The following is a 13,826-nucleotide window of genomic DNA, read 5'->3' as shown; positions in this document are numbered from 1 at the left end:
CCCCCCCCCCAGAGAAAACAGTGGGTGTGGAAGTGACCAAGGGGAGGGGCTATGGTGAGAGACCCACATGCAGAGAAATGCTCATCAATGATTTGAATATTCAGTTGTTAAACATCCCTGCGAGTGGCCGAGGACATCTGAGATAGACGCTGTGTGGGTAGGTGCAGCTGATGATTTTATTGGTGTTACCAAGAGGTCACAGTGTGTCTGAGGTTTCACAAGGTAAGAGCGTGAGCAGGATGTCTTCTCTCACGGTGTCTTGACTACAGAAGTTGTACCTGTAAAGAAACACAAGGGTTTGGCAGGGTTTGGCACCTGTGTGCTCCGTCATCCTTAGGAAAGCTTCTGCCTTCTGGGGGTTAAGCAACAGTTTATGGAGATCTGACATTCAGAAGCCTGGGGCCTGGGAGAGAGATCACTAAGGTTGTGGCTGCGACCTCAGAGTTTCTAGGAAGAAACCCACCCAGCCTAGGGCTGGGCCCGCTGTTGCTCTGAGGTGTTCGGTCACTGGTCCTGTCCTACACAGCATGAGGCTTCCTAAGGCAACCCCCCTTCTTTCTCCATTCTAACAGATACTGCTAGCTAGCCACAGCAGGCTGGCTCAGAGACTGCCACTAACACTTCCTTAGTCGCTCTTACGCGTCAGCTGAACGCCATATCAGCTATGGAAGACTGAACTCTCAGTTGCAGGCAAATACACCAAAAGGTTTCCGTGTGTAAAGTCCACTGCTCACGGCTGCGGAGGTCTTACGGTTAGCCCTGCCTTGTAGGAGAGGACACTGAATCGCAGAAAGCTCACGTGAGGTAAAAGGGCGAGATGCCATTGCAGGTCTGCCTTATGCCACAGTCATTATCTTCTGTTGCAGTGTTACCCACCCCAATCTCCTTGCCTGTCTTCCAGGGCCAGAGAGTGTGGTTTTCTCCTTGGGTCTCCCACCTCTCTCCCACCTTCCAGTTATTACTGCTTATGCTTGCTGATATCTCCATTTGCACACGAGGGCTCCCTCTCATGTTACTAAGACTCCCGTGGTAGTTATGTGAGAGCTCGTGGCCAATGGAAAATGTTTTCTAACAGGAGGCTAAGCAGACACAGGTGGCTATCTCTGTGGTTGTGGAAGAACCCAGGGCTCCTCTGAGGCTCTGTGAGCTATGACATTCTGTCCCAACTGTTTGTCCATCAGTAGCCCCTGGCAGGGAGCTCTGCCCCTTTATGGCCTTTCTCCATGCTCCTGTAAGCAACCAAACAAAACTACTCGTCTTCGTTGGCCCCTCCAGCTTTCTCTTCTGAGCGTATCTTTATAAGAACTTTTAACCTGGCAGCCCTTCATTTAGGCTCCACTGCCAGCCACCTGGCTGCCTCTTACCTGCCCTCATCAGCACCTGCTTGCCTTTCCCTCCTGCCCTAGTCTATCAGTCACTCTGGTCTGTGCTGTCTTCCTGGGTCATGTGATCTGCCATGTGCCCCTGAAGTTAAGCCTTTGATGCGAGCTCTACCTTTGCTTTCCCTGATGTTTGTCAGGACAGGTGTTTGGCGCACAGTCCTTATCAAAGTCACGTTACAATGGGTACTGAATGGGTGGGGATAATACAGGAAGGATGAGCTCTATTTGTTTCTTGGTCTCATGTGCCTGGAAGAAATTCTAGTCAGCAGGTCAGAATCCTATTTGAGATGACTCCATCAGGTTACAAAGGAGAGGGAGTCAAGTGGAAGTTGTGCCACAATATTAACTGCTCTTAACTTTATGATTATTGTTAGTGTTATTTAATAACAAGTGTTTCTGGCAATTCTTACAGCAGTAGAATGTCTAAATAATTTACTCCTCAAGTTGTTTTTTTTTTTATTCTCCAAGCTAGTTTGTGACATTTGAAGTAGGTTTCGACTTTTCTTCTATTTTAACCACTTGGTACCAGAATTCCTGGAGAGAGACTTGTACGTTGGTAAGATGGCTGAGCATGTAATGACACTTGTGGCCAGGCCTGAGATTTATCCCCAGAACTCACTCCAGCAACTTTTCCTTTGAGTTTTTCTGTCCCATGGCATGTGCTCATATTATCTACAAATAAGTGTATACTTTTTTTTTTCCAAGACAAGTTTTCTCCATGTAGCCTTGCCTGTCCTGGAACTCACTCTGTATACCATGCTGGTCTTAAACTCAGAGATCTGCCTGCTTGTGCCTCCTGAGTGTTGGGATTAAAGGTGTATACCACCACCACCTGACAATGTACAAAACATTTAAAAGAGATTCTCTCCACAGAGAGTGAGTAGGCATAGTCACTGTGCTCAGCCACTGGAGAACCTATCAGACATACACTTGCTCAGGGCCATAGGGCCTCAGGGGTAGCCTCCACTAGACCTATTTGATTTCCAGAAGAGTCCAGTGACATTCTGATGTGATTCTCATGTGATTTTAGCCACACAGTTGCAGGATCCAGGCCTAGGAACACTTCTTCACAGACCTTAGGGACTGAGTCTACAGCAGTGTCTTACAGTGGAGGCTGGAGGGAAGGCTCTCCACTGGCCAGCCTGGGTCTTCTTCTGTCCTACTGAGAGGATGCCTAGTCCTGCTGATTACCTAACCAGTCTGATCTCCCTGCTCTCTCACCTTATGGGAACAGGGGTGACTTCAGAAGTCCATCCATGGAAGTTGACCCCCGGATCAACCACAAGCCACTCTGCCAACACTTCTTATCTGCATCTGAGTTTCCAAGGGTTTGGGTTTGCTGACCCCATTTAACCACCAGTTCCAAAGAACACCCACCAGTAGCTGACACTTCCCACCAAGCCACCAGGAATGTTCTGCTGGCTGGATGTGGATGGAGCTTGGTTCTGCCTCCCCAGATTGTCCTCTCTCCCCATTCCAGCTGCCCTCTTTTTTACTGAAGGCCCCATCTGCTCAGGCAGGAAAGAGGGAGCTGGGGAAGGGGATGAGATTCTGCAAGTACTGCCCCCTCTGTGCTTTCTGTGTCCCATTTCAAATGATTTCTTTCCCCGTGTCTGTCCTGGGGGAGGGGATTCCCCCACAGACACCCTCTGCAAACATCACAAGACAACTCAGCAAAGGAAGATACGTACTCTGTCCGCTCCTCTCCCTTTTGCACAGTGATCTTGGCTGCGCCCACTTTGGGGAAGCTTGGGTTTACCACATGGTTATTCCAAAGAAACTTGACTTTCTCAATTGTTCCCACATCAAGCTTGGCATCAAACTCATTGGAATGCGTAGCACCGGGCTTGATAATTCCCCTTGAAATAAAGAAGGAGAAACATTCCTGTTCACTGAAGCACATTGTAAAGTTCACAAAGGACTAGGCCCCTCCACTCTTATCCTTATTAAAATAATGAGTCCCCATCAAATTAATCCTCAAATCAAAGATGGAAGGATGGAAAATTGGCAATGAGCTGGCAACCCCAATCTACTATTTAGGATTGCTTTTAAACTCAAACTAATTTCTCTTTTTTTATAGAAAAAAAATGATAAACCTCTCTCAAATTATTTTAGCTTTTTTTTTTTTCTGGAAGAATTGTCTATATAGTAGGTTATCTTCCTAGCTTAGCATATCTTGTCAGGCTAATCAGAATACAGAGTATCTGGGACAATAATAGATATTTAAGATATAACCTATTGAGACAGAGAGAAATTGGTAGAATTAGAAATTGTTAAATTAAAAATTATTAGAAGTATAAAATTATTTTCCATGCATAAAGGAGTTTCAAACCCACTGATATCTAGAGACGTAAATGTTTAAGTGCTATGCCCACCCTACAGGGATTACCTGAAGATATCGTACTGGTGAGTATTGCCCTTACTTCCAAACAGAGCCACTTTGACCTGTCCTGTGACCATTCTTCCAGAGAATGTCAAGGAAACACGGTACCTCCAGCCTAGGCAAAGCAAGGGAGAGGTCACCTTATTGATTAAGAAAATAGGGGTCCTCAACAAAATTAGCACTCCCACCCCTTACACAAAGGCACAGAGTATGAAATAGCTTACTTGCTAATCTATGCCGCAAATAAGCACCCAATGGTGGCCCCTCTGGACCAGTATTGTCCAGTAAGAAGAACATGGATGACTGCCTAGAGTTAAATTCATGATAAATAAATTGTTTACTCCCTCAGGCTCAATAGCCATGTTATGGGTTTTAAATTGCCAAGTGGAGTCAATGGCCTCTGGATTCAAGAGGGTTGAACAAGCCCTTTGCCGGAGAAAGTTCTGCAGGGTAGCTCTGCTCCAGGATGGTGGTGCTATATATTACAGCAAGAAGAGGAGCCAGGCCTCCAGGCCACCCATGAGAGGGCAGCTCAGAAGTCAGTTTGCAGAGCACCTCCAGCCTGGGTCCTTTCAATCTCTATATCCCTAGGACCCCTGGTGCTCACCAAGTTGTCATGTAAACTTACCTAGGGTGCTGTTCTGGGGCCTGTTTACATGCACACATGTACATGTACATACAGGCACAGCACATACAAACACATAAATATACATATATACACAGGTATGCATAGGTACATCCAATGTACACACATATAAACACAAATTCACCCAGTTATTTACACACACACACACACACACACACACACACACACACACACACACGTATACTTCTGTCTAAGTCACACTCACCTTTCACATTCCCAGATATGTTGCTCCTGCCCGCTCCCTTCTCAGGGTCAAGTCCACCATGCTCTAGTCCAGCAGCAGCCCATCCAACTAATGCTGCAGCCCATCCAACTAATGCTGCAGCCCAGCAGACCAATGCAGCAACCCATGTGACCAATGCTGCTGCCCATCCGACCAATGCTGCAGCCCACTAGACCAATGCTGCCAAGGACTAATAAGTTTCAAAGCAGTATCTTGCTTATCCTTCCATCCCCGTACCCAGTGGCCCATATCTGTGACCCACAAATAAGTGTTGGTGGGGGAATAAATACATGGTTTTGAACAAGTCCTTTACTGTTATTAAAAATATGGCAAGTATTCCAAGTATTGCTACATCAGTGAGGGTTGATTAATCAGACAAAAAAATTGCAGGTATGTGTATCTATAGTGAAGGCCTCAGATCTTCATGGAATCTGGCTATCCATCTATTGGTTTGTCAGACCAGAACCATGCCTTTAAAAGGATGGGTCTTCCTCTACATAAATTACACCTCAATACACCTGCTTTTCAGAGACCACAGAAGACAGACTGCTTTACAGAGTCACTAATGGTGCAAACGTGCCTAATCCGGACCTAGCCTCTGAGTAAAGACAACATGCTTAGGACAGAAGTCATCCCTCTCTCAGCCAGCCCCTCTCTCCACACAAGACAAGCACCAGGGGCACATGAGAGAGAGGGGGACCTGCCTGGCAAAGGACCAGTACCAAGTATGTCTGCTGAATGAATAGAGAGGTGTGTGTGTGTGTGTGTGTGAGAGAGAGAGAGAGAGAGAGAGAGAGAGAGAGAGAGAGAGAGAGAGAGAGAGAGAGATAAAAAGGAAGGGAGCAATGAACTCTAGAGGGTAAAATTCAAGGTAGTTGTTGCCAAAGCTCTGCAAACTGCCTCAACCCCACAAACATCACTGATGACTTCCAGTTGTTCCACAGAATGGAGATCATGTTGAAGAAGCTGGGGTGTTCTTTGTGTCTCAGTGGAATCATGCATGGAGCGCTCAGGCAGGCACATCCTCCTCTAAGGTAATCTGAACATGCTCAGAGATCTTTCAGGTTAGGGACAAGCCTTCCCACCTAACCAGTATAATACTCTCTTGACCCGGGCAAGTAGTCAACTTACGTGCAAAGTTCTTGGCTTCTCCTGTGTTCAAGAAGAACTTCTGTGGCTCCTCACTTGTCTTGTTGGCAAACTTATCAGCATAGTGACCCATCTGTGGGCAGCCTTGATCTGGGCAGGGGAAGCATTTGTTCTGAGAAAGAGAACAGGGCGCCATGAAGCAGGTTTGTCTTCTTGGGATATCTGGAAAAAGACGATGCTCCATCCCCTTGCAGCCCAGTTCCACTGTTTGCAATGGGAAGGGGGTTAGAGCTCATTGTCTCTGAATTCCCTTCATCTCAGCACAGTTCCTAGCTGTGATGTGCAGCACGTTAGAATTATCAGGGACCTTTAACAGCACTGTCATCTTGGGCCCAGTTCCCATGAGTAAGTTGTGTTTCCAAGGCAGGTGTGTGGTAGTGTTGTCAGTTCTTCATACTGATTGTAGACCTCACTATCTAGTAGGGAATGACCTTGAACTCCTGATCCTTCTGCTGTTTCCTCCCTAATGCTGGCAACATAGGTCTGGGCATCCATATCTGGTGTATAAGGGGCTGGGGATTGAACCCAGGGCTTTGTGCCAAACAAATGAGCTACAGCTACAGCCCTGAGTTTGCCAATTTCTGTGGTGTAAATATTTCAACCCTAGCCAACTTTGGGCTGCCAGCATAATGTCACATGTATGGAGCCAATGAAAGATGTCCCTACTGGCTCTCGTGAGTCAAAGAGGCAGGCAGCAGTACTCTGTATGGTGTCTGTCTTCGCTGGCACAGAGAATCTCACCATCTGCCTTCCCTCCACTCTGCACTGGGGGTGACTTGCCTCACACATACCCACAAACACACATCTATGTTTGAGCTACAGAAAGGCATGTTCCTTCCCTTTCTAATCTCTATTTTTTTTTTTCAAGCCAGATTCCTTCTGCAGGATGCCTCCCAAGCTCCTGTCAATATGGATCTGTTCTCCAATCATCAGAAAACAGATTTGGTTATCCTCTCCTATGTGGCTCATCTGAGTGTGTGCTCTGAGGGACATGGTGTAGCATGTAGAGAGAAGGCGCTATGGATCTCCATACAGTAGGATCTCTGTGTGTGATGCCCTTCACTCATGGCAGAATAATAGCTTACAGACTCAAAGTCCCTGTAGGAAGCGCAGGGGTATGCAGCAAAACCATCGGGGTTAAGGATGCTCTCCAAGTAGTACTTGTAGCTTCTCAGGTGGTTACAAGCCACAAAATCTCGGGTTCCTGGGAAGACAAGGCAGGAGGTCAGTCCAGGCGATTGGGGGCTGGCTGTGACAGGATCTATGCCTCTTTTTCTTCAGTATAATAGGTCCAGAGGTGGGGGTTGTATCTTCAGAATTTCAGTTCATAATTCATTCACAATAATGGTAATAAGCAAACAAGGCTTTGGGTGTTGGGGATAATGTTCTGCCTACTTCTTTGGCCTTCCCTGCTAAACCCCCCTTTCCTAGGAGGCAGATGTCCCAGTATCACTTTTGTAAAAGTATCCATAACTACTCAGAGATTCCAGGTTGCAAGGAGGAGAGTTGTAATGGACACAAGGTCATCTAGCACTCACTACTGTCCCTCTAGCCCCTGTGTTCAGGTACAAGGTTGAAAATCCCCAGAGACACAACCAGATGTGCCTTATTCTTCCAGATGTGACACAGTCAGCATTAGGGTATTGTCACAATGCTCTTATGCACAGGGAGGTAAAAGTAGCTTCCAGTGGCTTCACCTGAGTGTCCTTCCTCTCCCTCAGTGTTCTTCCCTGTCCTCACCTGACAAATGTCCCAGAAACCCTCTCAACCTGGCCTTAACCACTTTCCATTGCTGATGGAGCAGTCAAAGTCTAGACATGTAGCCTTAATGTTTGCATAGAGGCTACGCAAGCCACTTAGATTGAATAGAAAGGACACTCATAAGATTCTATCACATCACAAAGGGTTTTAACTTAAATGGTGCTAATTGATTAGTATAGTTGGAAATGACTGTTGAGTTCTTGATCTTGACAGATAGTCTTGGAGCTGTAACAGAAGGATGCCTTTTAATGAGGTGTGCTCATTAACGGCAAGTGGACGGTCCTCATTCTAGCCTCCCTTGTGTGACTGCCCTTCTCACCATAAGTGAGCAATGACTCACACTGTGGAGATGGCTTTGTCATGCACACCTCTGGGATACCCTCATTCTAGGGACAGAACAGAAGCTGGCTGCCTAGGATTGAGCTGCAATACTGATTTACAGGGGCGTTGGCAGGAAAATTCTCTTGAGCCACCCTGCATGATCCTTCTTGTTGCCTCCTGTTCTCTGGGAGATGACTGCTAGCTGATGGCTGGGGTTGTACGGAGCTTTTTGACTCTGTGTGGCTTATGCATTCCAACCCATGGAAGACAATGTTTGAAGGAAATACAGAATTGGTAGATCTGAGATGTGAGAACTACATAGTTATTTTTTTCAGAAATAATATGCAGAAAGAAAAATTGTATGTTTTTAAAAGGCAGTGCATTTTCATTACTAAGGTTTGCTACGGGCTGAGGAGAGAGATGGCCCGGTCAGTAAAATGTTTGCCTTGAAAGTATGATGACCTGGGTTGCATGCTCCAAACCCATGTTGAGGAAGAAGCTAAGTGTGGCAACACATGCTTCTGATAGTGTTGGCAGGGTAGAGACCCTTCTCTAGAACAATGGGACCTGGTGTCATTATAAAAGGGCGCATAGTGTCTAAGGAATGACACAGAAAGTTTTCCACTGCCCCCCACATGCACCCCTATACATCCATACGTGCCCCTACATGGACAGCACACCCACACCCCTACACACACACATACATACCCTACACATAACCCTACACACACCCCTACACACACATGCACCCCTAGGTAGACAGCAGACACACACCAATACACACACACCTATACACTCCTACACACACACCCCTATAACACATCCCTATACATACACACTACACACACATGTACCTCTACACAGACAACAGACACATACTCCTACACACACACACCTACACACATACCCCTACACAGATAACAGACACACACACCCCTATACACACACCCCTACACACACACACCTACACATACACACATATATAAACCCCATCACACTCACATGCACCACCATGCAAATACACACACCCATACACACTACCTCTATACACATACATAAACTCACGCACACACACACATACACACACACACGTCCCTACACACACAGACATACACATAGCTACTTACACATACAGAGACACACACATACCTACTTATACACACCCCACATGCATACCTACACAGAGAGAGGGGGGGAGGGAGGGAGGGAAGGAGAGAGAGAGAGAGAGAGAGAGAGAGAGAGAGAGAGAGAGAGAGAGAGAGAGAGAGAGAGAGAGAGGAGATTAGTTATGGCAAGCACTGAGTATCCCAAAGAAGCAACATTCCCCCAGACTGGCCTCCTGCCTTTACCTGACCAGATGCCATCGATGTCCACAATCTGTGACAGAGCGTTCTTCTTGCACCCGGGCATGTACTGTCCTCCATTGGGGAAGAAGTCAAGGTGCCCCACCATTTGGTTTGTTCCAAAGCCTAAAGTATTTGTACAGCAATGAGACAGGGTTTGGGAATCACAGAGCTCTTAAAGTTAAAGCACCACCACTCTTGTCCACAGTTAGAGGCCAGAGCACCATGGGGCTCACCCAAGAATGGGATCAAGGGAGCTGCGTCAGTGTGAATCACATCAACAAAGTCAGCATCCGAGGGGTCGAGCCGGACCTCTTCAGGAGTGCCTTCAAAATTTGCTTCTACAGGATCTAGTCCTGAAAGAGATGGAAGACATGTCAGACTGTACGTTCATGAGGGACAGGCTCCACAGGCTGGGGATTATACAATTGGATGGTACCACACTTGAAGTATTTCAGTGGCATTGCCTGGGTACAGAACATGGGGACATGGAGTCTCAATGCTCTTCATTTATAGGGTGCTTTGTGGCAGGAGAGGAGGGCATGTGAGCAAAAGAGTTCAGGTTATGTTTGAGCAAGGATTTCTTTCTACATCAGATTCTTGCATGTTTATCTCATATTTAATATTCTCATTTTCTTTCTTTTATTTTAGTGAAAAAAAAAAACCACAGTGTCTTGGGCCTGTATGGGTTGCCTGTTCTAAATCTCTACTAAGTTACTTTTGGAGCAAATTGTGTATGACTTTGCAAAAGTCATTTAAGATTTTTGTATCTCAGTTTCCCTATTTCATAAATCAAAGGTAATGAATTCATTAATTTTATATAGTTGTTAATTAAATAATTCAATATACATGTGTGACACAAAGACTGGCATGGAATCATGGAATCTATGTGCTCTTAGGCAAGTCATTGCTTCCCTGACTAGGTTTCTTCAATTCTAAGGATTCGATGAGGAACACAGAAAGCTTTGTGCAGTGTTAGGGCAATCAGGAACTTAGCTTATGCTTTCTTTAATAAAGGTATTAATATTCTCATGTAGGTATGTTCTGTTTCTCTTGTTATAGTGCAAAGGCTTTGCTGTGTTTGAAGGCTGCTTTGATGGTGCCAGTTAAAGGGTGATTTTGGTAGCTATAGTGAGTAGAAACCTTTACCAGCAGAAAACTGGGAAGCAGGTTTCACTCTTCCCCTGACTTCAAAAAGAAGGCAAGGAATGGTTAGAGAAGTCTTTGCTCAAGTCTACTTGATGTCATGCTCAAGTCATGTCCATACTAGCTATTCTCTGCACACTCACTTTCCTGGGTGTTCAAAGCTGCTACATGGCCCACATCAAGGAAAGATTGCCCTGGGGAAGATTGACTATGATACCCAGCAGAGGTATCTCAGAGAAACACAGCTGCCTTGTCAACAGTGATAGTCTATGTGTTTCTTAGAAGCTTCCTAAAATCCCTGTCCTGGTTGTACCCATTGCTGCCACAGCCAAGGGGTCCAGGGCAGCTCTCAGCTGGGCTACGAGCTTGTGACCATTCTGGAGTTGCTGGAATGGGACCTGGGGCCTTACCTGTAATCCTGCCTAGACCTGGAGTCCGACTTCCTGCTTCACCCGCCACATGGGCTCCTAGGCTGTGGCCAATGAGGTGGACTTCGGAAGGAGAGTAGCTGTAGTTTCTCTAGAGAGGAAAGATCACATGTGCTGGACATGTTTGGACTTTGAGTTTTCCTTCTGCAAACTTTCCCTGCTCTCTGGGGCCTCAGAATTGTACTCAAGCCCCTGACAAGAACCTCAGAGCTTTCCCAACTCAACATGGCCCTTCCTAGACTCTTCTCAAGCTAAAACCCATTGTGGTCTCAAATAGTGTCCCTTTCCTTCACTGTGTCCCTTGGATCTAGTTTATACCATGGTAGCCCATCTTCCTTACTACTTGCTCAACTACTATCCAAAGACCCTGTCTTCAGCAACCCTTTCCTGGGGAGATTTCCCAAATATCACTCCATGCTCACATACGAGGTGGACTAACTATCCCCACATTCCCACATAAAGCCTGTGTACCACTCACCCATCTCCAGAACCCTCTACTAGATCACTCTGTGGTCACTGCAAGTCTTCCCTGCATGCAGGTCCTTGAAGACCTAGGACGCCATTAACTTCCTCTAGTTCTTCACAAGCTATTGTCCCTGTGCTCTAGAAACAGGACAACCAAGGCATGTACATGCACTGTTCTGTGATATCCTTCAACAACTCTCTCATTAATGGTTCTACCCTGCTTCCTGCACAAACCCAACAGGTTCTCATTTCTGTAGGGGTGCAGAAGTAGTTGGTTCTTTGTTCTCTGTAGACCTATGACCTCAAAGATAGGGAATAGCAGAACTTTGGTCTACTATAGAATTCCTGAATTAACACAGTGAAGGAGAGACTTACAGTATTAGCTAAGATCAAAGTCTAGGATAGGAAGGAAGAACTGGAATGATGCTGGCAGGAAAGATTTTCCAGCAAGAGAGGGACCCAGAGTCACGGGGACCCAGATCACAGAGACCCAGAGTCGCAGGGACTCAGATCACAGGGACCCAGAGTTGCAGGGACTTAGATCATAGGGACTCAGAGTCTCAGGGACCCAGAATCTTGGGACACAGAGTCACAGGGACTCAGATCCCAGGGACCCAGAATCTTGGGACAGAGTCACAGGGACCCAGATCACAGAGACCCAGATTATAGGAAATCTATGCATGTCCTGTCCCCAGCTCTGTGTGGTTTTCCTTGCATTACCAGGCTTTGCCTCACACAGATGCCACTTGTATAGTGGGCAGCTCCTGGCGCTAGATGATCTGGGCCCCAAGACAACTCTTGTACTCACCTACTCTATATTTTGGCAAGCTATTTACCCCCCCCATGCCTTAGTTTTCTTAACTGTAAATAGGAGAGGATTATAATAAAATCCCACCACTGAGTGTTAGCTGACACATTCTCCCTTTACTCATGTGCCACTAAAGTGGTGTCCACTTCCTTCATAACTCCTATATTCACCTTGGTGCTCCACCCCATGTTGGGCCCACTTACCACAAGGATGTCAATCATCTGAGCGACCTGAGCGCCCACTACCCGCACATTGTTGGCGGCCTGTGTGTAGGTAGTCTGAGAACCTCTCTTCCAGTCCACACAGATGCAGTTCACCTCCTCCACTTGGAACATGTTCTAGGGTTGGAGAGACACAGTATTGCCAGAAAGCATGAGGAACACCTTTCAGCCAGAGGTCAGAAGGGTCCCTCATGTCTTCTGGTTAGGTTGCTGACATGGTCTGGACTCTGTCCAGGGGGATCCTGAAGTCCACAAGAGTAAATCTAGCAGCAGAGAAAATCTACACCCTAAAGATGGAGGAAAAGTCTGCTCCTCTGATTTCTTTAACTGAATCTGACAAGAGGGATGGATTAGACTTAAAGGAATCCAGTTGTGACAGGAAATGGCCTCAGTGTAGCATCTGGTGGCTGGTGTCTATGTGATCTCTGCTTGTGAGAGGTCCTTTAGGTGACATGCCAGGCCGCTGGGCATTTCTTGAGCTATGAGGGAGGGAAGGAGGTGCCATTTTTCAGGCAAGATGATGTAGCATTTCATGGAGGGAACACACACTCCAGGCTTGTAGGAAATAGGAGAGCAATAATGTGGGAGAGAATGGGGTATTAAGGTGAGCATCCTTGAGCTCAGCCAGGTGGTGCACATGGCAGGCTGGCACCGACATCCGAGATTCCGGCCTAACGTTTGACAGTGGTGCTAACACTGGTGATGTCTCAAGTTTCTGATGTCATGTTCCCTTGGGACTTCCATTTTCAAATCAACCCTGAGAAATCTTTAGACCTCGGAAAGTTTGGGGTTATTGCTGGGTTAACAAGATGTTTATTAGGGACAGGTCAGAGGGTGACAGGTGCAGAGGGACACACTGTGATTTTTCGTGTCATCATTATCACTTGGTACTGTTATTTCTGCATGTGTGGAAGGCAGGTGGAGGCACAGATTCTGAGACAATTAGACAGAATCTGTATATATAATAAGAAAGGGGTATACTATCTTTTACATGTGTAGACTACGAATGTACAGCCACGTGTGCCTCTATGCCTGTTTCCCATGTGCACGTGTGTAGGTCTGTGTCCTCCTGTGGCTGCCTCATTACCAGATGTCCTGCTGTCTACTGGGCCTCTTCAAAGTCACCCTGTCAACCTTAGTCCTTTGTGTCTTCAATAAGTGGTCACAGGCACATGCCTCTGACTCTAAGGAATTTGGAGATTTGGACAAACACAACTCCACCATCCCTCCTTTGCAGAAATACCAACACTCCTGGTGATAATGGATGCTTATGAACCACAGCTAAACAGGCTGCCTGGCTGTGGGGGGAGGGGCGTTCCCAGAGCAAATTCCTGCTTTGGGCTACAAATGTGGATTAGAATTGGGAGAGGAATTGGGGTTTGGTGAAGAGAAGCATTGGAGTTGCCAGTGAAGATCTTTTGCTTTCAAGCTTATTATTGTGTCTGTGTAAAATGCAACAGATCAGTAGAACATAGCTTTGTGGGTGAGGGGTGCTCCCTACCTTACCCATGCCAACCACCCAGTCCTCCTCTCCTTTGTCTATGGTGCTC

General features: G+C 46.5%; 1 protein-coding gene across 1 annotated transcript in view; it reads right to left on the bottom strand.

Moving 5' to 3' along the window:
- Positions 1-158: 158 nt before the first annotated feature.
- The window catches only part of LOC116101498 (inactive pancreatic lipase-related protein 1), a 16,267-nt gene continuing 2,599 nt past the window's right edge, over positions 159-13,826 (bottom strand). Inside the window, exons 5-13 of the mRNA XM_031385025.1 lie at positions 12,259-12,393; positions 10,765-10,873; positions 9,445-9,564; positions 9,215-9,334; positions 6,869-6,987; positions 5,766-5,895; positions 3,772-3,880; positions 3,074-3,241; positions 159-278 (exon numbers count right to left, since the gene is read on the bottom strand). Coding sequence (XP_031240885.1) covers positions 197-278; positions 3,074-3,241; positions 3,772-3,880; positions 5,766-5,895; positions 6,869-6,987; positions 9,215-9,334; positions 9,445-9,564; positions 10,765-10,873; positions 12,259-12,393 — 1,092 coding nt within the window. The 3' untranslated portion in view covers positions 159-196. The remainder of the gene's footprint in view (positions 279-3,073; positions 3,242-3,771; positions 3,881-5,765; positions 5,896-6,868; positions 6,988-9,214; positions 9,335-9,444; positions 9,565-10,764; positions 10,874-12,258; positions 12,394-13,826) is intronic.

The sequence above is a fragment of the Mastomys coucha genome, unplaced genomic scaffold, assembly GCF_008632895.1.
Source record: "Mastomys coucha isolate ucsf_1 unplaced genomic scaffold, UCSF_Mcou_1 pScaffold21, whole genome shotgun sequence".
NCBI lineage: Eukaryota > Metazoa > Chordata > Mammalia > Rodentia > Muridae > Mastomys > Mastomys coucha.
The sequence above is the reverse complement of the archived record's forward strand: the minus strand, read 5'-3'. Positions and strand labels throughout refer to the sequence as shown.